Source organism: Dendropsophus ebraccatus, chromosome 4 (assembly GCF_027789765.1).
Source record: "Dendropsophus ebraccatus isolate aDenEbr1 chromosome 4, aDenEbr1.pat, whole genome shotgun sequence".
NCBI classification, from domain to species: Eukaryota; Metazoa; Chordata; class Amphibia; order Anura; family Hylidae; genus Dendropsophus; species Dendropsophus ebraccatus.
The window spans coordinates 128,415,514-128,443,011 of NC_091457.1; the positions used below are offsets into that span (position 1 = coordinate 128,415,514).

Below are 27,498 nucleotides of genomic sequence, written 5' to 3' on the forward strand. Positions count from 1 at the left end.
TCAGCAGGTTATCTAAACTTCTGATATGTAATTATAGCCCACAGGATGCTGAGGATGAAAGTAAAATGGTTACCTTCATCTTTGGCACCTTTTTGTGTACTTTGTAGTCTAATCCATATGCTAATGAAGAGGTTTGGTGCACTTGGGGGCAGGAGAACTACCACCCTCAGTGATCCGCTCAACCCTCTAATGAATATTCACCGGGGGACTCTTAAGTGATGAGCACCGCAGTGAAGTCCCTTCAGAGTGCTACCTCAATATTCATTAGAGGGGGCTGGCTGTATCGAGACCAGTAGCCCCACCCTCAGGGCACCAAACCGCCTCATTAGCATATGGATTAAACTACAATGTACCCAAAAACAGCACTAAGGATCGAGGAAAGAAACTTAGTTTCCCTTTAAAGGGTTGTTCAGTTAGGAACCAATAATGGCATATGAACAACATGGGAGGGAGGCACCCACCCACCCACTATATCCCAGTATGGAAAGAGATGCAGAGAATATACAGAAGCCTGCACCGACTGAGGTACAGCAAGCTCTGTAATCACCTAGTGCAAGCAAGTGGCATGATTTAAGGATTCTAGCATGTACCAAAAAAATCCACACAGACGGATTAGTAAAATGCTTTCTTGTGCCATAAACACATAACAGATACGCACATGGAACTTCCAAAAAGGTATGACAGACTCTTAAAAATTCTCAACTATTTAGTGTTATATACAAATCACAACCACAAATCACAAGGCATGGTCGGCCGTACTCTCAGGGCACCCGGCATGGAGGACTGAGAAATGTCTACAATTGTCCATAGTGGTGATTGAACAAGTAACTGTAGAATAAGATGCATACACACATTATAATGGAGATGATCTGTAAAGAATTGCCCAACTCCAGCTATTCAGTGCATGGAGAGAAAAGGTAGATGCATGAGCCTATACAGACTACAGTTTGATAATATTGCTATTCTAGGTTGTACTGCGACAACTGAGGCTGAAAGGAATCGGTAACATAACCAATATATAGAATAAACCACTGGATGATAAAATGTTAAAACCTCCCTAAAATAATAGCATTATTCGGATAAATTCTGTTTAATTCTTCAATCATATTTGTACAGTATGTTTTCTCCATTATAAATGACATCTATTAACAAAAACTGAGAATTTGAGGCACAGGCCATAAACATGTTGCATTAAAACAAGAAAAGTGCAAAAGCAATGATTAAGGTATCTCCATCATATAGTGTATGGGTGGGGGTCCATTCACATAACATTTCGCTCATATGTTAGAGGTATTTTGATGCATACTTGTGTCAGACCCATTTATTTTAATTGGATAACTGAAGTCATTTAGTGACCCAGATCAGTTATGTCTGTATTCCTAAGCAGGATGTAAAAGCATGGTAGGCTATGGTTTACCTTGCGCATGCACACAAAAATGTACACATTTGGAAAATGGACTAAACAAAGTCACTCATAGACTACATTGGTCCATTAAATGCAATTACCTTGTCAGACCTATGTATGAACAAGACATGATGCAAATGGGCTCTAAGATGTATCAAGACTAGAGATGAGCAAATCTTGATGGCATTTGACTACTGGTGGCTTAAGAAGTGCGGATAGAATATCCTCAGATCATGACCTGTTGGGGCCAAGCCTTAAGGACTGGAGTTGAGAAACAACCCAAGGTTGGTGGAACTATAACACCCAGCACACCCTAACAGATTAATTTGGGCGAGTTCACACAAGAGCAGATTTGTTAAAGAAATTTCTGAAAATCAGTTCCATTCATGTAAATGGGGATATTTCAGATAACTAGGGCAGCTGCAGAAACTTCTGCAACAAATCTGCTGCTGGAGAATCCATTACTGGTCATCTTCCACATGCGAAACCAGAAAGATATTGATCTGAAAAACAAGATCCGACATCAGATAGAGGGACAGTATCTAGCTGTGTAGTGTATAGTCTTAAAATTAAGTTGTAAAATTAGACATCAAGGGGAACATTTATCAAACTTACGGCGGGGGCGTACGCCAGGGAGAAGGTGCAGATTCGCCCCTTCTCCCTGGTGTACGGCTGCCATGTCCCCCGCTCGCCTGATAAGCGGATGGGGTGTGGCTCAGGAGGGCATGACAGGGAAGCCTCCTCCAGCGCCTCATTTATCATGATTTACGCCAGGCAACTCTTAGTGAATTCAACCAGGGAAAATGGACGGGGCCAAATTTAAGACCGGTGTACTTGTCAATAAATCACCCCCTAAGTGTGTAGAGTAGAGCAGTGGTTTTCAAATCTGCGGCTCTTCTACTGATGCAAAACTACAACTCCCAGCATGTCCTGGCAGCCACAGGGTCGGAGATGACTAGTGCAGCACAAACATTTTACATTAACATTATACAAGAGTATTTTTGGACTACAAGGCCTTCTAGGTCAGTGATCTCCAGCCTGTGGCTCTTGTCTCTTGCAAAACTACAATTCCCAGCATGCCGTGACAGCCATACTGGGAAATGTAATTCTGCAACAGCTAGAGAGCCAGAGGCTAGATTATTAGTTAGAATACCAAAAAGCAGAGACTTAAAAAAAAGCAAAAAACAAATATAGCTGTCTATTAATGAATAATCCCACCCACTGGACTCATAAGTCCATCGTGAGCAGGGAAGGTTCTCCCTCTAAACCATATATCAATCTGCTCAGCATCACCTCCTCCATAACATGCAGCCACACAGGAAATAGGACAGGTGCACTTTAAAGACAAATTAGGCCAAGTGACTATTTTTGGACTGTTCAAAATCCGACAAACCCTTTAAATCTATTAGACACCTCAGTAGCAGTATAGAGATCTGTCCAAACGCTGTAGATCATTACATTAATATTATAAAGAAATAACCTTTACCATTAAACATATCATAAATGTCGCAAACACCCACCAAATCCACCTGAACGTGATCAACTGTTCCAAAAAGCCTGAACATCTAATCACTCGACTTGATAAAATTCCCTTGTCAATCTTGACTTAAAAGTTGCCAAACATTAGAAAAAAAGAAAAACTACTTTTTTCCAATCCCCTATTGTCTATTCGCTGTTTCTGGTATTTCAGCAATGAGCAATACCAAACACTGCCTATGGACAATGGTGGTGCTGTTGTTGGGGGGGGGGAAGAGTAGGCTTTTTTTTTCTAATCTTGAACAACCTCTTTATAGAAGCTATTAAACTATTTACAAAGATTAGTGCAAAAGGTTACATTCACAGAGAAATGAATTCATATAGGTTCATAGTCTATATGACATTAATCGCATTTGGAAATTTGGCTCTCAATGTAAAGTCTATCCATATAAAGCCTTCTCCAGGTACTAAGGAGCTTCCTATGATGTATAGGAGTGAGAGAACACACTTATTTTTGTATAGCTGGGGCTTTTGGAGAAATATAAATCCGCATTTCGTGTAAGGGAACAAGACACTCTGGAGCTACAGTCATATAAGATTGAGGAAGGGCTAAGCAAAACCCTCAATGTCCATTGTAAAAGGGGCACAAACCCTAAAAACAAAACTTATATACTTCACACAAGTATGGAAAGTTTTCTGTAGGTTCTAAGACCTGGAGGAATAGTCGTCATGCTACGAAATCCTGTCCTCAATAGATTACATAGATTGCAGGCAACTGTACTGCTAATATAGAGATTTTCGGCTTAACTCCCCATCAGGACAGTGTTCCCCCAACCTGTGACCCTCCAAATGAATTTCTAGCATGAGAATTGCAAGCTGGAGGGAGAATGCTTCTTTACTAAATAGTCTATAGCAGGGGGTGCACAACTCGTGGCCCTCCAGCTGTCACAAGGCTACAATTCCCAGCATTCCTGGACTCCCTTTGGCTATCCTGGTATGATGGGATTGCCGTTTTGGAACAGCTGGAGAGGTTGTGCACTCCTGTAATGAAATTGGTGCAATTCAGAGTGAATAGGGTAAGTATGCTTGGAGAACCCCTTTAAACATTGATGGTTTGATCAGTGGGGCTGCAGTCTATAGTAAGCATAGGATAGGCCATCTTGGGAAACTCAATGATGTCATATTAATCTAATCAATAAACCAACAATAAGAAACATCAAACAGCAGAGGAGTAGAAAAGCTGAATGAGGTCAAAATCTCAAAGACAATTCGAAAGAAGCCAAAACCAATGAGATCCCAAATCTGTATTCCGATTGAGGATTTCCGATCCTGCTCGTGTGAAGTCACTGGTCCGTGAATGGCAGCCATTTGTCGGGCTTGAGGGTAATGCACTGCTGCATGTCATAACTGCGGCTTTCTATAAAAGAGCTCTGGTTACTTCTGTCTCACATGCTTCTTGTGCCAGACAAATGAGCAAGAGGATTTTGTCACCAAGTCTCTGCTTGTGTTCAGGCTCACGCCTCAGATTCCCCTTTCTTTTTTCCATTCTCGCTGTGGTCGCCCTCCTCCGACTGGTTGGCACTAAGAACAACAAAATGTCCTTCTGTGCCCGTCTGGTTGGGTCTGTTGGATGCTGCTATCAACCGGCTCTGCTCCTCTAAGTCCTGAAACAAGAAAGATATTTTGAATTTATTGCCCAATTGTTTAAAATCTCTAAAACCCCTAAAATCTGGACATACACAATGAACAGTAACACTCTGTTACCTTTTCTATCTGTTTCTGTTTACTCATTTCTTTCTCTTGCTTTTCCTTTACTTTCTCAATTTCCTTTTGCTTTTCAGAAGCTCTTCGATCCTTGAAGATAAAAGTCAGGTGATGTAGGGTTTGCAAAGAAACCACAGACAATGATGGCAAAGAACAACTGGTCACTTACTAGCTCGGCGTGAAGAGCAATCTGTTTGGCTAAGCCGACCGAGTCACAAATCTGCGGACAGATCAAAAAGATTAGGCCCAGTCTGTATTTAGAAAGCACAGGTATTAATTCCACAGGGCTCTAACATTTCAACATCTGAACCTTCTGTGTGCCAATATTTAGATGTATTATTTGTTCGGCACAATCTATGGAAAGCTGGTCTTCCTCCAAAGTCCCTGTATGTGTGTGAAAGCTCCTTGTAGAAGGTAACCTATAGGAACCCTGCACATGGGGCAGATGCACTGCAGGTGTACCATAGCTTATTTGCACAAAATGTGCATAAAAACCGAGCTGTGATGTAGATTTTATATTCATAATATGTTAAGTTATGTTCAATGGTCATGTCAATGGTTATGTTTCAAAGTGAAAATTTGCAATGTTAGGGATTTCGCTGTGGAAATGCTAAAGGTTCTGCTGCCAAATCTGCAAATTCAGTTCTGAAATGGTCAATATTGTTTCATACAACTTTCCTCCATGTGACTCCTAACACATCTGTATATTGCTACTTAAAGGGGTAGTGCGGTGCTAAGAAATTATTCACAGAATAACACACATTACAAAGTTATACAACTTTGTAATGTATGTCTGTGAATCGCCCCCTTCCCCGTGTCCCCCCCCCACCCGTGTACCCGGAAGTGTTGGTGCATTATACATTACCTGATCCGTGTCGCGCATGTCCTCCATCTTGTGCCAAACGTCATCTTCGGACGGACGGCCGAATCGCTGCCGCCGTCCCCCCTCTGCCGCGTCATCAGCTGCTCAGCCGCGATTGGCTGAGGATAACTGTGCTCAGCCAATCGGGGCTGAGCACAGTTATGACGCGGCAGAGGGTGGGCAGTGGCAGCGATTCGGCTGTCCGTCCGAAGAGGACGTTTGACACAAGATGGAGGACATGCGCGACACGGATCAGGTAATGTATAATGCACCACACTTCCGGGTACACGGGTGGGGGTGGTGGGACACGGGAAGGGGGGGTGATTCACAGACATAACATACATTACAAAGTTGTATAACTTTGTAATGTGTGTTATTCTGTGAATAATTTTTTAGCGCCGCACTACCCCTTTAATAAAAAGTGACATTATAAAAATTGCTTGGCCACTAGGTGTCACACTTCTGTGCAGACTGATGTCCAATGCTTGTTGTCAGAGGAAATCTGTCTCTAGTAACAGCTAGATCAGTGCCAGCATAGTGCCAGACGGTCAATTCAGTGTATTTCCCCCAGCATTGTGTTATGGTACAGCAGAGAGTATGTGATATACAGTGACTTGCCAGAGAAGTTAGGGAAAGATGATGTTGGTGGAGATAGGGGGTCGGCATAATGGTTTTTTAGTGCCCGGCCCCTTTGTTCTAGGAGAGATAGCCAGCATAGGGATTATATAAACTTTCAGCAGTGCTGAATGTTATATGTGTATGGGAAGAGCAGAAGAGATAACTGTCAGTGCTTGGCCGACAGTTATAGAGCCACCTTTACACACGGTCAGAACTACTAGTGTAGAATACACCCATACAAAGTAAGGATAGACAATGAAGGAGTAGAAGGGCACTGTGTAGACTTCCAGTCAATGAGCTTCCAGCTTGTGGGTGCACGACTCCAGGTAACCGACCCCCGGTACCACCAGTACGTCAATGAAGATAGGGAAGAGACGGCACTCCAGGATAAAGTGAAGGTGTAAGTTTAATTCACCCAACACGTGTGGCGACGTTTCGACTCTCAAACCAGGCTTGAGAAAGACTCTAAAGCAGAGTCAAAACGTCGCCACACGTGTTGGGTGAATAAAACTTACACCTTCACTTTATCCTGGAGTGCCGTCTCTTCCCTATCATCATCAAAGTAAGGATAGTATATTAGACTTAAGGGGCTTTTACACTGGGCCGAAAAATTGCTAAATTGTTCAAATTTAAGCGATAATCTTTTGGCGTAAACACGGCAAAACAATCATTCGTATGTCGTTGATCGCATCTTTCACGCTGACCTCAAAATCGTTCTCAATTCTTTCAGTTTAAACGCTCATCGTTCACAGTGTACAGATATGAACAATATTAAGAATATTCACAGAATAAATGTGAATGCGATTACGATCGCATTAATGACTCTTCATAGTAATTTATCGTTTAAATATCTACCATTTAAAAGAAAAACCATCACTTGTCGTTCGCTATACAAGCCACTAAGCAATTTATCTGTACGTGTAAGAGGACCCTTACCTTTTCTCCTTCATTGTTTGACTCAAAAATGTAGCACACAGACACGGCTCTTCCCTCTGTCCGCCCTCCTGCTGTTCTCAGCACAAACCCAAACAGACGCTTGTTCTCCTGATGTGTAGCATATAAAACCACATTGGGCAGCGGAAACTGAAAAACAAAGCCGGTTATAATGGATCTGTAGACTACTATTTATGTAGAAACCAGTTTCTTGCCGCGACCCAATCCCTTAGGGCTTATGCACACTGCCCTTTCATGGATTTATTCTATGTATCTGTAATACAGAGCTCAAACAATGATATTGCTCTATACTGCAACTGAGGTTTTTTCCTCATATTTCTCTATTCTCTTATACGGCCATTGTCTTACTTAACACTTAGAACTATAAAGCTGCCAGCGGCCAGTGTTGTACTTTACATACTACTGCTACCAGTATACAAAGTAGCAGTACTGTTTTCTCTATTGCATAGCTCATTAAGGTTATTCCAGTACTCACCCTCAGTCTTGTCACTTGTGTTTGAGGATCAATCAGCCTAGAATGACATGATATGTACAGATTTACAGGACATACAGTATTCTCTCTGTATGAAGAGTTTTTCTATGAATGCTTATAACTTACTTTAAGCAGTCACAAGTGACGAGGAGGTGAGACTCCGTCATACGGAAGATGTTGTGTATTGCCCGGGCTGCTAAAATTTGGCGCATAGTTTCATATACAACCTCCGGACAGTCGTCTGCTTTCACTTCCATGGATCCCAGGAAACGTACAATAAACAACTGATGGAGGATGGAATCTAAACGCAGAAGAAACATGACAATAACTCTGCAGCTATTCAGACTGGTTTTAGGAATCAAAATCCTATGGAAAGGGAATCATTGGATATTAGCATTAAGGCAGTGTGTGGTTTAATATGGATGTGTTTCCACAAGAAAATTACCTTCAGATTCAGATTTTTCTCCAGATTCTCCAAAAGGGTTTGTTCGCCTGTTAAGATAAGATGGAGGACAGTAGTGATATCAGACTGTAAACTCCTGAAGTGGACGTGTGCATTCTGCATAAGGCAGAGTAAAGCAGGTTATGTTGGTGTCACATACAAATAAGTAAAATAAATAAGAAGGAAGAAAAAAAAAAGTAGCATTGTTTGTACCTGCCGGACTGTCCTGGAGTTCTCGGTTGTCCCGACTGGTCTTCGCTGACTGGTGAAATTATATCAAACTGTATAGGGGTGTCTGGTGCTACAATGGAGTCCAGGGAGAGAGCGGTTAAAGCGGAGGAATCAGAGCCCACTGACCCCACGCTGTTTGTGCGGGTGGTGCGAGGACGAGACTGTCTGCAAATTAAAGTCAAAGCATCAATTGTGCTCTAAATGAACATGTACTTATTGTGGGGCAAAATAAGTAATTATTTAAAAATTATACAATGCAATTTCCCCTTTGTAGATGAGATGTGCCCATCTGCCCCATTAAACTGCAGGAACCTCAGCAATGCTTTGGTCCTTACTTTTTTCCCGAAATGGTGCCACCCTTGTAGGAAGCCCTTAAAACTGTACAGTGTTCCTATGGAAGAGACCATAGAGTCGAAAACAGATATTCAGTTACTAACGCTAATATACTAATACCTCAACATTTACAGCCCCTAACAAGTACTCATGTCCTATCAGTCAGATACAGGTAATGAAATGCTATAAGTGCCAGCTGCAGCCAGGTACAGGCTGTTCAGTAAGTACCATCTAGTAGGTCATCGGCACCTGTGGTCTTACATGGTTTATATAGAAAGCAACAAGCTCACTGCTAAACTTGTTTTACATTGGAAAGTAAGTAGAGGGAGAACACTGCCAACTCTCCCAAGTATTCCCTTGTAATCTATCTTGGAACTCTGTAAGAACGCTGGAACTCGGCAGTAAGTACAACAAGCCCTTTAGATGTATAAAGGCAGTTGTCTGGTTTAGAAAACCCAAAGTTCAATTACCTTATAAGGGACTTCTCAATAGAAAGAAGGGGTCCCTATCCAGGACCCTCATTTAAAAACATTTCTGCAACAAAGATGAAGAAGCCAAAGAGCGTCTTTTGTTCATGAGGACCTGACATATCTGTGAGTTACATGGCAGCTAAATGACTTTAATAGACAGCATGTAATACTTCATTTAACCTGTGTGAGCTGTCCTCCAAGACATCACTGTATTATGCATATGTAAGCGGCGCCCTGAATGCACTAAACTATCTCATTTTAATATTACTATTTTTCTAAATATTACAACGACACAATGGATTGAGACACAAAAGGCACTACACCACCATAACAGCAAGTTTGTATGTAAGAGCCTTCTATTAGTTTCCATACACAAGGTTTCTTTATATCCAGACTAACCCTGACGGATGTGTTTTATTGAGTACTGGGCTGTGTGCGTCAACCCTGTTCCAAACAAGAGTAGCAGTTCAGACATAGACATGTCCTGCTCATGCTGAAATCTGACTATAGCAGATCATGATTCGCTTGAATTTGTGCCTAAAGATAACAGAATAGACGGAAACAAGAATAACCTGGACCCCATGGTCAGAAGGTCACAGGATAGCTTCATGAGTCTTCATAGTGTCTTATTACCAGTGAAGATTTACCACAAGGATTCTTGCTTCTTAAATGAATACCAGGTAAAGCCACTGTCTATTCAGAAATATCTGAGGTTTAATCTGATGTCCCTTTCATCCTGCATTCCATAACACTGAGATTTAGATATGTACTCCTACACATTCATAACTAACCCCTCCTGTACTTAAAGGGGTACTCGTGCATTTTTTTCCAAATCAACTGGTGTCAGAAAGTGCCAGATATTTGTAATTTAATTGTATTTAAAACATTTCCAGTCTTCCAGTACTTATCAGCTGCTGTATGTCCTGTGGGAAGTGGTTTATTCTTTCTAGTCTGACACAGTGCAGCAGCAAATCCCCATATGAAACCTCTTCAGCTCTCCAGACTAGAAAAAATACACCACTTCTTTCAATACAGCAGCTGATAAATACTGGAAGACACTTTTTTTTTTTAAAGTAAATTACAAATCTCTGGTATTTTTTGGCACCAGTTGATTTGAAAGATGTTTTTTTTGCTGGGAGTACCCCTTTAAAGCCTACATACTACTACTTTCATGCAAAAGTTTCCAAAAGATCAATAAAAAAACCTCTCTTTTCAACCAGAGAGACCACTATTCTGAGCACATCTATAAGCCTTCCAGCAATTCCCTATACTGATCGCTCTAGCAGCAGGCTACACACTTGTCAGGAAGTTTACACATCTATTCTACACACCAGGCAGGATGATGGTTACCACTTAACATTAACTTACACGGGCCGCATGCTCTCATGTCGTTGCTGGAAAGATGGCGATGGAGTTACTGCTTCTATAGCCGACTGGTTTACTCTGGCAGCAGTTTCCTGTTTTGGAAATGTATAATATTTTGCAAATGAAATTTATTATATATATATATATATATATATATATATATATATATATTAAACATAACACACATATATCGGCTAAGGCTCCACAGGGACAAGGCAATGCATTGTACAACTGCAGTACAAATTATTGCCATAAATTCAAGATTGGGAAAGATTACTTTTTAATGTTTTTTTTGCAAATTGACAATGACCAGTTTCCAATTACTGAGATGGTTTAACCCAAATGATAGTACAGACTTTTTAGGAGGGGGGAGGCCCTTATTAGTATGGTCCCTGAAGTTGGCACCCTTGGCTTATCCCATCACTATGGAGCACACTCCCACATTGTTAAACAAGATAGAAACCCTAGTCAAGAGGTATAGACCACACTGCCTAAGGATGGATGTGAAGGGCAGTTAATGTAACAGTTAGATCTCTGTAATGATTTCTTTATCTTACACGTCTAGTTATATTTTTAGTCATCTAATAAGCCTGCAATAATAGCATGCCATAAAACTGGTTGTGTATGTGGTCGATTTGGAGCAGGTACACAGAACATTTCAAACACTGAATATTTACATTGCATACAGTATAGATGGAAATTCTGTTAGAATTCTGGAATAGCATCTATAATACACAGACACTTACCTCAGGATTCTCTGTTAGATATATACGTTTGGAGATGTTATTTATTGTGGAGATCCACTGCAACACAGAAACAGGGATAAAGGGTTACGGTCATAGTGAGATCACACTGCTTATTAAAGGTTACTCTGCAACTTCGCAACTTTAAGTCTGGACAATTTTTCTTGTCATGTCCCATCATATTCACCTAGCTCACAAAAGGGAAAAAGGGAAAACAGGTGCACTGCAGTCATATGGGATTTTTCTATAGGAGAAAAAAAAAAGCACACTATAAAAAGATGCAGATGTCCTTACCTCTTCACTGTCCTTCCTGCTTTCTGCTTGAAGAATTACTGACCTACAAAGAAAGGAAAAATTTATTATTCCAAAATATCTGCAGATAATCTTTAAAATTTTATTCTCATTTTATACATTATATATCTAAAAAAAAATGCCTTAAGGGTTGCACTTTATAAAGTCTCAGCCTAAGGTAAAAAAGATTATACTTATTGTTCCCTGCAGCTCTCGTTGCAGCTCCTTCCGGTCCCTCACTGTTTATCTCCTTGCTTAGGAGACAAAAATTCTGAATGGGATCTGCCTGCTCTGCCAATCACTGACTGCAGAAGTGACCCACCCTTGACAGTGATTGGCCTACTGGACCGGTCCTGCCCTGCTCTCATCCAGGGGGCAGGGAAAAGAGATGAACCAGCAGGGGACCAGAAGGAGCTACAGAGGTGAAATTAAAAAGGTGGGTGCACATTTGCATGTCCCTCTTCGCTTCCTCCCATGAGAGATATGCAGACCTATGTCTGCATTTACTAAACCAAGTATATGCTGTACAATAAAAATTATGTTAGTATCTGTCAAGGATTTCATATTAAGAGAAATGTCTATTCTTATAAACCACCTTTCCAATAATTTAATATGAGCGAAAAGTAATGGACAGTGAAGTAAGACTGCTTCGCCTACATTAACCTTTATACATACAGGGCTGGGTTCACACTAGCCCCATATGGTTGTAACATTACATTCATATTGTGGTCCCAGTCTGATTAGATAAACTGACAGCTGGGCCAGGACCTGCAGCTGTAACATGGACATAAAAATACATCAATGTAAGACTATTGGACCACGCCCGAGAAGTTAATGTGATAATGCCGAACAGTAAAGTTATACAAACTTTTTTCCATCAAAGGCTGTGATTTGGAAGCAGTATCTTCGATCTTCAGAGTCCACAGCCATCACGGAGCAGTTGTCTATGTCCATCACCAGACCACCGGCTACGTCTCCCCTCGCCTGACTCATGAGATTACCTCCCTGAGTGAAGAAATATTGTCGCTCCCATGTCGAGGACACCAGCCCTGTCTTACTGAAATAGAAAAGAACATGAGGCTTAGTTGTGCAGATAAATAAAATTATATTAAAATTTGATTTTAAAATCCGATCATCCTGAAACTACAAAACTATAGGGTGATAGATTCCACCCAATAGGCCCCCCTTAACCTGATTTATGCAGAAGAGTAAATGGTCCCATACTTGCGTATGTTGAGGTAGCCAGCTTTCCTTGTTAAATTGCGGTTGACAGGAAGCTTCTTTGGGTCAGGGTCAGGTAAATACATGGGTTCACTTGCCACCTCCATGTCTTGGATGGTTTGCTGCATCGTCTCTATATCACTGTCCATTTCCCGACGTACGCTAAAATGGAAAAAATAATTTTAATAAAAAAAAAAAAAAAGCTCTATGGTGTAGAGGTTCCTTATTCGCACGATACTCACTTCTGCACACTGGTTGCAATGTTTGACATGAATTCCTCCAACTGACCATTAAGATTCTCAGAGCCCATCTTGAAAAAACTCATCTAAAGAAAGAAAAAAAAAAAAAGATTTGCTGAACCAATGTGTAGGTAGATTTTATTATTAATCTAAACCACCTTACAGTGTCTTTACCTGGGCCTGCATGTATCCCAACAGTGGTTCTAATATAGCTACTTTCTTCTTGTATTGGATGGTGTTTAGTGCACAGAAGTAATGCATCATGGTCTGATGTTGCTTCTTCCTGGCCGTGTAAACGTCTTCTGTGGCTTCAAACTTGGTCTACAAGTAAAGTCAGATGTCGGCTTATTTATGAATTATTATTTATGAAGAGCTAACATGGCCAAATCCATGGGGCCCAAGCATTTATTTAACATCTGGAAAATTCAAATTGTAGAAAAACATTTTTAGACCACCACCCAAAGGTGACTACTATATCATCCAATAACTGTATACAGTACACATGGTACTTATGTGGCCACCAGAACACTACCCTGTAGGCAGCAGCGTTTGGAGTTGTTGTTCCTCAACACAACATTTTCTCCAGGTTGGATGATAACCCAGAGGTGCATTAATTAAAGAGAAACGGTCAGGTAGAAAAAAAAAGACTTTCCAAAGGACTTATATAGCCATGAAAGCAGTGAGACTATCTTTATTGTAGTTGTCTGGGGCTGTAATCACCTAAAAATGCTTTTTATTGCTGCTGTAAGGTGTCACAGAGGTGTGGTCAGGGCACTTCAATGCACATCTGTTCCCTAGCCACGCCTCTATGACACTTCTGAGTGGTAATAAAAGGTGGGTGTGGGTGATTGCAGCCTGGACAACTACAATAAAGTAAGACATTCTCACTCATAGCTATGTATCCTTGTAAGTAGTTTGGGAAGTCTTTTCTAGCTGACAGTTAAAGGGGTATTCCACATAATAAAATTAAAGCCTGTTGAACTCCTACCCATAACCTAATCTTGTTTGTAATAGGTTTCTATTACATGAATTGGGCTGTTTGTCTGCAGCACATCCTGAATCTCACCCTGAAGCTGCTGAAAATCCTCACTGCCTGATTCAACCGATCCACTTCCTGCTCTCCACTCCTCTGTCCTCCCCCTACCTTCTGAGATCAAATTCACATGATCGGCCTATTGTCATAAAATCATGTGCTCACCTTCTCGTTCTCTCGCTTTTTGGAAAGACGGCTGTATCTGTTGATTGCTACATCGTGATCTAAAGAAGAACAAAAGCCATGAGATTACCACCAAGACATACTGAAATTTAATGTGAAGCTTCAGTGTTCCCCACTACACTTAACTTGGTCCAGCAAAATGTAGCCAACACCCAGCAGAACAGAGATCCAATAATGGTGATCAGTATATGCCACAAATTAAGAGGGTGGCTGCATATATGCATACAGTTAACCCCATTAAAGTCTATAAAGTTATGGAAACAGCAAGACACCGAACCCCTCTTATCCAGCTAAGGTGCGACCTCCACTAATGAGACCTATATGGGATATCCCAGTAATATTGGACACAAGCTGGTAGCCCTGGGAATATTAAATCTGGGAAGGTTTTGAGTAAATAAGAATGTTCCCATACAAAGTCAACAAAGCTTTCATTGTACAGTGATTAATCTTTATTTGTGTGGACACATACATGCAATACAGAATAAATGGCATATCCTTGTCAGAAACCTCACCATAACGTTCCCACCCAATGAAATCAACTGAGTTTCTTCAAAGTTACAAAGCCCAACCCTCCCCATCTGCAGATTCCACTCCACAATGTAAAATGTTACACCGCTTGCTAAATGCCCAACACCTTGATGCACTCATACATTTTATAGAACTCCTATATTCTACTGCTGGGAACCGATTTCATGCATACATTAACCCTGATATAGCAAAACTTTCTCCACAATGCCCTTATCTGCTTCCTTATGAAGCATGTACAGCTCTATCATTCATACATAAGGCGAGCATACCATTGCTGGCAATCTGGAAAATCTCCTTTAAAGTCAGGATTTCTGTAATGTAAAACAGAGAGGAATACAGTCGCTTCAGGTTATAGAGTAATGAAGTGCAGTATATCTGAACCAGAAGAACATGCAGGGCGCGGGACGGATAGCGTTACCTTTTAAATCCCTCTCTTTAAATTGGCTAATGGGAAACATCATGGCGTCGGCCAGCTGCGTGGATAAAACTGCATGGCAGGAGCTCAGCTGTGGGCAGGAAAGAAGCCACAATGGGACAAAGCAGAGTTACATGTAATGCAGTTAGGTGGATTCTATACCTTACATACACAATATATATAATATATATATATATATATATATATATATATATATATATATATATATATATATATATGATCTGGACATATAGTCAATAGCTGTTGGCCAATCATTACTTTCCAACAACCACAACATTTTTATTTTGGCACTGGTATAGCTGTTTTTCGGAGAATTGCTTGCATAATTGTCCCGTATGCCATGAGTACCCATAAAGGGGTCACCTGTGATATATATGTAATAGACACTTACTTCATCAATCACTTTGGAGAACTGTTGCAAGGTTGAAGTCATCACCTCATCATCGCCCCCTAGTGGAAACCTCTGCAAATTAACAAAAACATTTAATCACATGTAAAAAAATAAATGCATACATGGCAATGGAGAATAAGACAGGTCAGCAGCAAAACTCCTAAGTCACCGTCTTTGTACTTTGCACTGAGGATATAACACACAGCAAGCAATAAAACCACATTATAGTTAGCAATAGACTCACGCATAAACAGATTAAAAAGCAAAACTGACCATGACATGAATGTTTTTTTTTTTTTTTTTTTCAGAACCATACTACAGATGTAAGTAATGGCACAGTAAGGCCATGATCCATGTGTGGGATACATGGATTGTGGCCTGATTACAGCAGAAACAACATAATACAATATAAAAACTACCAGAAATCTATCTTTTTTAATATTATCCCCAGCAAACCAGCCATCTTTTGTCTGTCTCTGGCTGTAGCAGGCTGTAGCAAAAGGAGAACAAGCATGTCAACCCTGCCCACTAGGAATAGCCACACATGTAAAGGATTAACAGGACGTCAACTCTTATGTTCGCTACAACATTGTTTTTTTCAAGGGTATACAGAAGGTCCTGTTAACCCATTAACAGGGCTTTCAACTATTACTTTCCAGCATTTTTTTTAAAGGGAAGCTATCAGCAATTTAGAAGTATCTAACCTTCTGATATCTCCCTACAGCGCATGGGGCACCAAGGATGAAAGTACATTTCTTACCTTCATCCTCAGCACCATATTCAGGGTATTTTCATTTTCAGGGCAGTTGATTTTATATGCTAACGAGGCATATTGGTGCCCTTAGTGCACGATCTACCCCTTGCCCACCTGCTCTACTGATATCCATTAGGAGGGTGGTTTGGCCAGGGGAGGATCTTTGTATTCGGTGCACCCCAGAGCACCAATTCACCTGATTAGTATAGAAGACAAAACTCCAAAGATCATGGAAGCGGCGCAGAGGATGATGGTGAGAATTTACTTACATTCTCAGCGTCCCGTGCGCTACAGAGACATATTAGCAGGTTAGATGCTTCTAACCTGCTGATAGTTTCCCTTCAAGATTAATGTTTCTGTAAGTTAAATATATTGTATTAAAACTGTGCACATACCTGCTTTTCATACTCTTTCAGAAGTTTAGATGTCAGGTGAGTGGCTGCACTTAATTCATTCTGGTGAAACAAAATAACAATTAAATTACACTTAAATAGTCAAGATTTCGAACCATAAATTTAATAATAGAATCTGTAATATATTGTTCAGAATCCCATGTGATGACCTGACACTATAAAAACATCATATCCTAGGGTTGATATTTACTTACTATGGATTCATTGACTGAAGGTTGTTCCCAGGATCTACTACGCATGTCCACTGACCTTTCCCCTGATAACCTGAGGTTGTGCCCCCAAGGTGTGATGTTGGGACCCCTATTCCTACCAATCAAACATATACGCTGTCCTGTAGTTAGGTGATAAATCTTTCCAGCTGAAATATCCTTACACAACTGATATAACCCAGTAATACTCAGATCCTTATAATAACACCAATGCTATGATAGCAGATCATAACTCATCTTGTAACAAAAGGAAGTGAAATCTTGAAGTTGGGTAACCACAAGACTGCTATACAGCCACTTATTATCGCTTACCACAACTTCTCTTACGCAGGTTTAGATTTGTGGTTGCATATTATATACATAGTGTCACGTAAAAGATCAAAATATTACTGGGTTTTGAAGGCCCAGTTCTTGGTATTGTGTTCATCAGTAAAGACGAGATGAGATGATTCTGGAGACCAGGGCTGTGGAGTCGGAGTCGTGGAGTCTGAGTTGGAGCTAGTTTTGGCTGGAGTCGGAGTTGGACTGGGAGCTAGCTTTGGCTGGAGTCTGAGTCGGAAAACAAAATGTACAGACTCCGACTCCAGCTTTAAAAAAAATCTTTAAAAAATGTAGAATTGAATTTTGATATGAATTTTACAAGTTTTGCTCACTAATATATATTATGAGCAACATTGTAATAGGACACTGGCCCGATTACATAAGGGTGGTCGCGGAATATATTAGTAATAGGACACTGGCCCTATTACGTAAGGGTGGTCAGGGAATGTATCAGTAATAGGACACTGGCCCTATTACATAAGGGTGGTCGGGGAATATATTAGTAATAGGACACTGGCCCTATTACATAAGGGTGGTCGGGGGAAAAGTTGTCGGTCACTATTTGGCAGTTTGTTTCTGTGCTGGAAGAGTCCATTGTGTGGGGGGAGATCTGTGCGGTTCTCTTCCTGGATGCTGGATGACTGTATATGAGCAGCAGTGTAATATGGAGATATCCTGTGTAATATAGAGGAGGAGGAGAAGACATAAGTAGTGTAGCAGTAACATCTGTCCTCAGTGTGGTGTTTTCTCTCTGGGAGAAGATTGTGAGTTTTTCTTCAGTGTTCTATGGCTGCAACTGTGTGTGTGTGTGTGTGTGTGTGTGTGTGTGTGTGTGTGTGTGTGTGTGTGTGTGTGTGTGTGTGTGTGTGTGCGCGCGCGCGCTATGGCTGCAGTAGGCTGTGTGTGTGCTATGACTACAGCAAGCTGTGTGTGTGTGTGTGCTATGGCTGCAGAAAGCTGTGTGTGTGAGTGCACACTATGGCTGCAGCAGGCTGTGTGTATGTGTGCTATGGCCGCAGCAGGCTGTGTGTGTGCGTGTGCTATGGCTGCAGCAAGCTGTTCGTGTGTGCGCTATGGCTGCAGCAGGCTGTGTGTGTGTGTATGCTATGGTTGCAACAGGCTGTGTGGGTGTGTGTGTATGCTATGGCTGCAGCAGGCTGTGTGTGTGCGTGCTATTGCGTGCCCCCACAGAGACCTTCTATATCACTGTGTGACCTCTTTATCACTATGTGTGACCCCTCTCTTTATCACTATGTGTGACCCCTCTCTTTGCCACTATGTGTGACCCCTCTCTATATCACTATGTGTGACCCCCTGTATATCACAGGGATCTGGCATTGTTAGCACTGTTTCTTTAAGTATGGTGAATATTTAGTTAGAAACATAGAAGATTGTCAGCAGGAAAAGACCACCTGCTCCATCTAGTCTAGTTCTGAGTTGTTCAGGACATGGAGGCTGGAGACTGGCTAAATCCTCTGCACACACAGGAGAAGCTGCTTTATATACAGTATTCCTTTATTCACTCAAAAGTCGCCCTAAGATCATGTAGGACATTAGGGAGAAGCTGCTGAGCCAGTGTGATAAATAACTCCCCTGGTATATGACCGGCCATTTATGAAGGAGCAGGAGTCGGAGTAGGTCCTGATAAAATTTAGGAGTTGGAGTCGGAGCTGCGGCTTACCGACTCCACAGCCCTGCTGGAGACCTATTAGACAAATAACAGCAATCCTCTAGATGTATTTTTCCTCTAAGGACGATAAACACCAGATGAATATTTATTAGGAGGGGCAGGCTGGCAGATTGGTGGTAGTCCCGCTCCCAGTGCGCCAAACCACCTAATTTACGTATTTAATAAACTACAAAGTTCAACACAACGGCGCAGAGGATCGAAGTAAGAAAATTACCTTCATCCTCAGCGCCCCGTGCGCTATAGGGAGATATCAGCAGGTTGGATGCTGCTAACCTGCTGATAGTTTTCCTTTAGGAACTTGGTGTTTTTATATTTCATTTTCCTATCAATGTTATAAAATAATCCTGAAATCTTGCAATGTTCATTCTCACACCTAGGCCTAAGACTAAGCTGAGCTCAGGAAGCTGATGAAGACTTATGCCTAAATGCGTTCTCCTGTGATGTACCACCTGATGTAAATCTACCATGTTTGCAAGATCTTGGCGAGTGCCGAAACTTGGTGTATACTAAAACTGAGCTGAGGCGTTCTGTTTGTGATCTGTACAGTATTACAGTAGAAAGTGACACCAGTAGGTAGAGATTTCATTAGATAAAGCTCATAGCTCATCCTTTCCTACTGGAATAACCCCATTAAAGGTCACAGAGTACGCCCAGTAATGTTTCACATTTATGTCAATGGGACAGCTCCTTCCACTGCTGTCTATGTCCATGGGGTTTGCTGTAAAGCCTATTACTAAATGCTGTTAAAAACAGCTCAGCCAAGATGGCTGCCCCCGTAATAATGTACAAAAATGAAATAAAAAAAGAGAAAATTTTTAATATGTTAATCAGTAAAAAAAATATATAATAATAATAATAATAATTTATGATGTTCAGAGATCAATCCTCTTCCAATGCAACCACTTCTGCACAAACACAGCTTGCTTTGAAAACTCCTCCTTAGATGTCAATATTGTCCCCTCCAGTCTATTGTTTCTTGTGTCTATAGGCTTTGCTATAAAGGCTCTCTCTAAATACTGTGCTGAAACCTCAGGGGCAACATGGCTGCCACCAAAATAATGTTCTCATCCTCTCTCTTGTTACTCTAAGCCGCTTACTAATATCTACACTCTCCTTCAGTCTTGCACCCCCATTCCTAAGGCTCAGTACAAGTGGTTGGTGGACATCTATGACCTGTATGTACAGTCATGTGTGACTCTTGTAACTTGACATTGTTGTTGTTACTGTTTACTGTCAGATCGCACTCGCCCCAAAAGTTATAAACTCTATGCTTCATCTCAGCTGCCCTTTCTGACTCACTCTTGGTCTCTGCATCAGACTCTGTATTGGTGTCTGTATTTCCTACCATACGTCTTAGATGCTTCTAGGTGGTTTTGACACTTCTGACCTGTTTATCGTTTTGATAAATGTTCATGCATTTAAAGGGGAGTTCCCCAAAAAAAAAAAAAAACTCTCTCAAATCAACTGGTGCCAGAAAGTGCCAGAGATTTGTAATTTCCTTCTATTAAAAAAATCTTCCAGTACTTATCAGCTGCTGTATATCCTGCAGGAAGTGGTGTATTATTTCCAGTCTGACACAGGGCTCTCTGCTGACATCTCCGTCCATGTCAGGAACTGTCCAGAGCAGTAGCAAATCCCCATAGAAAACTTCTCCTGCCCTCCAGACTGGAAAGAATACCACTTCCTGCAAGACATACAGCAGCTGATAAGTATTGAAAGACTTGAGATTTTTAATAGAAGTAAATTACAAATCTCTGGCACTTTCTGTCACCAGTTCATTTGAAATAATTTTTTGAGGGGTGAACAACCCCTTTAGTAAATAAAGCCTTTTTAAAAAATCCACGTCCGTTCAGTGGTTAGATAATGTAAAATAGAAATAAAAATCTGTTCTTTAAAAGATACAGCCACCGGCACTACTACCTTCATGCGGCTCGGATTGTGGGTGAGATGATTGGAGTATTACACTTATACAGGTACTTCAGCAACGATGGTGCTCACTTACTTGAATTGCAGCGGTGCATACCCAAAGTCTCAATAAAAACTTTATTATAGTAAAAAACTTGCTTGTTACATACAAGTATAGCAGGCGGCAGGGATGCTGAACCCCTCCAGCAGACAGCTGTTCGGCGTCTCCATGCTTCGTCAGTATACGCCCCTTCCTTCACGTCACAGGTAAATACACCTGTGTGAGTGACGCGTAGGAAGTGGGTGTCACAGTGGTTTTAAAATAACAGATAACATATTAAAAACATATTTTGTTACCACTACACAACGTATTTCAGATAACATATGTTTCTCTGAAATACATTGTGTAGTGGTAACAACAAATGTTTTTAATATGTTATCTGTTATTTTAAAACCACTGTGACACCCACTTCCTACATGTCACTCACACAGGTGTATTTACCTGTAACGTGAAGGAAGGGGCGTATACTGACGAAGCGTGGAGACGCGAAACAGCTGTCTGCTGGAGGGGGTTCAGCGTCCCTGCCGCCTGCTATACTTGTATGTAACAAGCAAGTTTTTTTTACTACAATAAAGTTTTCGGCACGTATCGGTGAGTGCCCTTACATCATTTCTTCATTGAGAAATAAAAATCTTGAACAAGCTTCAGGAAGAAGTCGGGCAAGCTTCTAACGAAGATGGCAAGGAAGGACTAGTATATAAAGATGCTTTTTCGTGTAGCAAATTATCATTTTTGCTATTTATTGTATGTGCTGTAATACAATTTTTACTAAAAAGGAAAAAAGCCTGAAGCATAAACAGCAGCGGAAACGGAGGATAATGGGGGCTATTTATCATTCCCTACATCAGGGCTGAGATGGATCACCATTATTTGCCCAATTTTGCCACTTTGGATGCTGGAAATGATAAAACCCCCCATACTTGCAAAGCTCAGCACAAAGCAATGCTCTAGACTATGTGAGGCTCTAATAACACTTTACTCACTTAACTAAACCACATTCAATAAAACAACATAAAATCAATGGAAGATTTCCTACAGAAAATAGCCCACAAGGCATTAAACTTTGACATCTTGTAAACGTATTAGGTCTTTTGGACACTTTTATATAGGCTCAGTCATCAAAAGCCCCCGATTCATTAACAGCGTTCTGCATGCACGTTCCCTGTCTAATCCTATGTATATATACCCCAGTAGATTTTCTGGACTAATCCCAAATAAAAAAATAAACAGTCCAGTGTGTCATATACCTAATTAATCTCTACTGAACATTTGGGTAATGGGATCAGAAGCCATACAGTAACACCAAGTACAAGGCATTTATCATGTGAACACCTACACGGACCATGTGACAGCGGATTTGTCACTTTTGACTGGGATTTTCCTTAAAATGTTTTTCATACCAACAACCAACCTCCGATCACGAGTCCTGGCTTACAGGGGTCAACTCTATTGTAAAAATCCCTTTAACTCTTTGGACAACTTTTTTCACGGACTATGAATAGAAAAAAACATAACAAAGCTGTGCGGTAGGTACCTGAGCGTCGTAAATCCTGCGCATGGCATGGTAGAGCTGACTGCAGTAACTGGAGATGGCAGCTGCATCTTCCTCAAACACTCCTAGGAGGGAGCGGGTCTGAAAATAAGAACACACAAACTATGAGCTGATCATGGTAGTATACATTCCCAGCTAAGTAATCTGCTACACGTGACGCTGTGCTTGAGGTGAGGCTGCTGGAAACACAAAGGGAGATAGGAAGAGAGACCTACTGTGACCATTATGGAGGAAGGGAGGGAAGATGGAGGAGTGTGACACTAAATATTCTTGAGTAGAGTAAAAATATGTCTCATAGGTTCTTTATGGTGCATACTGATGCTGCGTTTACACGAAGCAATAATTCGGCCAATTGATCGTTTAACGATTTTGAAGCAACGATTTGGTTTTTATAATGATCAGCGTTTAGACGAATAAATGGTTAAAAAAATTGTTAGAAAATTTGTTAGTAAAATCGTTATTGCGATCGTTTTTAAGATTGCTTAGGGCAGTGATTTTCAACCAGTGTGCCGTGGCACACTAGTGTGCCGCGACACATGGTCGGGTGTGCCGCGGGGGAAGTTCCCCAAACTATGGTGCCCCTGTGAAACAGGAGAAAACAATGGGGGAGAGGAACCTGGGGATGGGGGAGAAACAGGAGAGAGAAGCAGGGGGGAGAGAAACATGGGGATGGGGGAGGGAAACAGGGGAGAGAAGCAGGGGGGAGAGAAGTTTGGTGGAGAGAAGCAGGGGGGAGAGAAGTATGGTGGAGAGAAGCACAGGAGAGAAGCATGGGGGAGAGAAGCAGGGGGGAGAGAAGTTTGGTGGAGAGAAGCAGGGGGGAGAGAAGTTTGGTGGAGAGAAGCAGGGGGGAGAGAAGTATGGTGGAGAGAAGCACAGGAGAGAAGCACGAGGGAGAGAAGCACGAGGGAGAGAAGCACGGGGGAGAGAAGCATGGGGGAGAGAAGCATGGGGGAGAGAAGCATGGGGGAGAGAAGCATGGGGGAGAGAAGCATGGGGGAGAGAAGCATGGGGGAGAGAAGCATGGGGGAGAGAAGCATGGGGGAGAGAAGCATGGGGGAGAGAAGCACAGGAGAGAAGCACAGGAGAGAAGCACAGGAGAGAAGCACAGGAGAGAAGCACAGGAGAGAAGCACAGGAGAGAAGCACAGGAGAGAAGCACAGGAGAGAAGCACAGGAGAGAAGCACAGGAGAGAAGCACAGGAGAGAAGCACAGGAGAGAAGCACAGGAGAGAAGCACAGGAGAGAAGCACAGGAGAGAAGCACAGGAGAGAAGCACAGGAGAGAAGCACAGGAGAGAAGTATGGTGGAGAGAAGCACAGGAGAGAAGCACAGGGGGGAGAAGTATGGTGGAGAGAAGCACAGGGGGGAGAAGAAAACAGGCCCAGGTTTCACACTGAATGAGTATAAATACATTTAGAATCTATATTATTAACTATATGTATAATATGTACTGTTTTAGTGTCATTTTGTGCCATTTTGGTTGGTGGTGTGCCCCGGGATTTTTTAAGTATAAAAAGTGTGCCGCGGCTCAAAAAAGGTTGAAAATCACTGGCTTAGGGTATTATAACACGATAATAGCCGATTCGGCCGATTATCACTCAGTGTAATAAAGACAATAATCTGCTGATCGTTGATATAGGCTAGAACCTATAATTGTTGGGCACCGACCACGCACCACTAGGGTATACATTACTTATCCACGCTCCAGGGCTGCTGCTGCGCTCTGCTTCTCCCCGAGTCCCGCGCACTCTAGCTTCAGAGCGTCCTGTCTGAGCGGACAGGCCACTCAGCCAATCACAGGCCAGGACCGCCGCAGCCTGTGATTGGCTAAGTGGCCTGTCAGCTGACAGGCTGCTCTGAAGCTACGGCGCGCTGGAGCTAGGGAGAAGCAGACCTCAGCAGCAGCCCTGGAGCGTGGATAGGTAAAGTATACCATTTAAGCAAAGGCTGCAAGGGCATTGGTAACGATGTCCTTGCAGCCCATGTTAAACGATTATCTGGCCGTGTAATAGGTTGTTTACAGTTGTTATCGAGCTCCTATTGGCCGTCTATTAGTATCCTTAAGCCCATCTCACACATAGGGTGAATCAGAGAAACACTGTTTACACAAAGCGATCTGCGAATTTTTAGCGAATGACCAACGACGATTTGAAAACATGTTGAAAGATCACAATGAACTATTTTTTAATTTTCGCTTGATCGTTCGCTGTGTCTACACAAGCCGATTATCGCTCAAATGTGATCGTTATTGCAAAAATTTGAACGATAATCGTTCCGTGTAGACGCACCATTAGCCACAGAGGACTGTATCATTTGTGGCAAATCAACCTAATAATAAATAGAGGTCTCCCATGGAGGTGACTGACAGGCTGCGGTGTAGGCACATATACACCACACTTGGAATGCCTTGTATCATTTCAGCCATTAGCCAAGCAGAAATTATTTTTGAGCCATTTCAGCCACTAGTAATATGGACCTGTAGCCCAAGGACTGAGCTGAGGACAATATATTCCCCTAACAGATCCTTGAGGAGAACAAACTACTTTAGTTAAAGGGGTATTCTACCCAAACTTAACTTTTGATAAGTTGCTGCCCATGGTAAGACTAACAATTCTTTGCATACTTGTTATTATCTATTCAGTCTCCTTCCCCCTGCCCTGAGCTGCTGCTTTCAGGTGAAAACCCCAAAATCTGTGTGTGAGCTTTTCTCTCTTTTGTCTCCCCCTCCCTTCTGAGACAGGTGATGTAACCAAGTCCCTGACTGGATTTATCTGCAACATTGTAGCTGTGAATGTACCCTCAGGCCCCGGCTGAAGCACTGGAGGCAGGCCGACCCCCAGTGGGAGGAAACCCCTGCCCATCAATGATATGGCTCCATTGATTCTAATGGAGCCGTGTCATAGATGGGTAGGGGTTTCCTCGCACTGGGGGTGGGTTGGCCCGCCTCCAGTGCTTCAGCCTGGGCCTGATGGTACATTCACTTTAGTCAGCAATTGGCCTCAAATTGACCCTCCCAGCATTACAAAGAAGATGAAATGTTGCAGATGCAGCCAGTCAGAGACTTGTTTACATCAGCTGTCTCAGAAGGCAGGGGTAAGGAGGAGAAGACAGAGAGAAAGGTTCATACACAGATTTTTTGTGTCTTCAGCAGAAAGCAGCAGCTCAAAACTGGGGGAAGGAGACTGAACAGATAATAAGTATTGAATTCATTGTTATTCTCACCATGGGCAGCAACATATACAAAAGTTATGTTTGAGAGAAATACCCATTTAACCTTGAATGCCTTGTACATATACATTAATGTTGTATTCATTGTTATTTGGGCCAAGTGTATATTTGTACATTCTTTTTAGATTTGTGTGTGTCTTTTTACAGCATTCACCAACCACAAAAGATAGTATACATGCATTTGATGTAAAAAAAAAAAAAAAAAAAAAAAAAAAAGTTTTTTTTAAATGAATTTTATCTTATTTCTCACTCACTTTTTTTTTAACTATAATGTGTAGGTATATATATAGATTAAACACAGGCACACCTATGATCAGGAAACACAGATAGATAGGTCTAGTCTTAGGACTTGTTCCCATTACCACCCTGCACTGACATTTATATCACTTCAATGAACATTTGATCATTGGGAATCTGAATGACGGGACCCCAGCTGATCACTTAGATGTGTGGGTGCTAGGAATGGTGCCCACCATTATCATATATGTATAGCCTATCATTATACCATTAAACAGAATGTACCATCAGGCCTGGGCTGAAACACTGGACGCGGGCTGACCACCCCCAGTGCGAGGAAACCCTAGCCCCTCTATAATACAGCTCCATTGATTCTAATGGAGCAGTGTCATAGAGGGGCTGGGGTTTCCTCCCATTGGGAGTGGGTCGGCCCGCCTCCAGTGTTTCAGCCCTGGCCTGATGGTAGAGTCACTTTAAGGTCAGTGTAAGCAAAATTGCCTTAAAGGGAATGTACCATCAGGTCCAGGCTGAAGCACTGGAGGCGGGCTGACCCACCCCCAATGGGAGGAAACCCCTGCCCATCTATGACACTGCTCCATTAGAATCAATGGAGCTGTATTATAGAGGGTTGGGGGTTTCCTCCCACTGGGAGTGGGTCAGCCCGCCTCCAGTGCTTCAGCCCGGGCCTGATGGTACATTCCCTTTAAATATACAGTAGAGTTCTGGAAATTGCCATACAAGTCCGTCATATGACACAACCTGTTTTACGGCTGTTGTCACCCGATGCTACAGACACCTAGTAACAGAGCAGATGACTGACATCCCCCTAGGAGGCTTAATGGAGGGGGAGGGGAGGATTTCTATTATAAACCAATGGATACAGAATGGTGAGTGACAGGTAACAGAGAAAGGACATTTATAATATGTATGATAACTCAGCACATATACATATATAACCAGTGTATACATTGTATCTGCAGATGGAGAGGAGGCAGGTAGCACTGTAATGGGGGATTGCTATTCTCTAAATAAGTGCCCCCCCCAGGGGGTCTCCAGCCGGAGGGCATGATGGGAGTTGTAGTTTGTACACTTCTCTATGGCTATCAGTAGCACTCCTGTGCCAGTAGTTGGGTGCCCCCACACCCCTACCCTGCTATATCCCCTCATTCCTGATATACAGGCACAACCAGACATCATAAAATGACGTCAAGTCCAATGCAACCCAATGCAATGCCCTCGTCCCTCCCCAGCCTGGCGCCTGACCTGAGGACTGTCCTCCAGCGTCTCCTCGATGGGCAGCTTGTCTGTACCGAGCATGGCGAAGGAGGAACCGGGAAAACAAGACACCTGAACCGGAGCGACAGTCACAGCAGCTGATCGACATCCAGGAGCACACACAGCGGATGTCCCGCCTCCGGGCGCGCTCATTGGCTGGCCGCAGCCGTCACTCTATGATGATTGGTGTATCGGGACGCCAGTAACTGCGTTGCTAAGGGGCGGGCAGGTAGGAAGTTATCGTGAGGACGGTGAGATGCCAGTGCCCAGAGGAGGGGAGGAGGAATGACAAGTGATACAGTGTGACAGAGCTGCGGAACGCAGGAAGCAGCGACCTGGCCCAGTGCATGACTCCTAGCATGGCTATTATATCATATTAGGTTATATTGTAGCC

General features: G+C 42.3%; 1 protein-coding gene across 1 annotated transcript; it reads right to left on the reverse strand.

The window, feature by feature from the left end:
- Window positions 1-610: 610 nt before the first annotated feature.
- APPL1 (adaptor protein, phosphotyrosine interacting with PH domain and leucine zipper 1) lies at window positions 611-27,248 on the reverse strand. Its single transcript, XM_069966998.1, has 22 exons — window positions 27,093-27,248; window positions 22,345-22,443; window positions 16,607-16,666; window positions 15,458-15,529; window positions 15,049-15,136; window positions 14,900-14,941; window positions 14,085-14,143; window positions 13,061-13,207; window positions 12,890-12,972; window positions 12,651-12,809; window positions 12,295-12,483; window positions 11,430-11,472; window positions 11,139-11,195; window positions 10,396-10,484; window positions 8,207-8,389; window positions 7,997-8,043; window positions 7,678-7,852; window positions 7,555-7,591; window positions 7,062-7,208; window positions 4,815-4,865; window positions 4,646-4,735; window positions 611-4,545 (listed from the first exon to the last, which is right to left on the reverse strand). The coding sequence occupies exons 1-22, from the start codon at window positions 27,144-27,146 to the stop codon at window positions 4,396-4,398; spliced, it is 2,121 nt and encodes a 706-aa protein (XP_069823099.1). The 5' UTR covers window positions 27,147-27,248; the 3' UTR covers window positions 611-4,395.
- Between the last annotated feature and the right edge of the window lie 250 nt (window positions 27,249-27,498).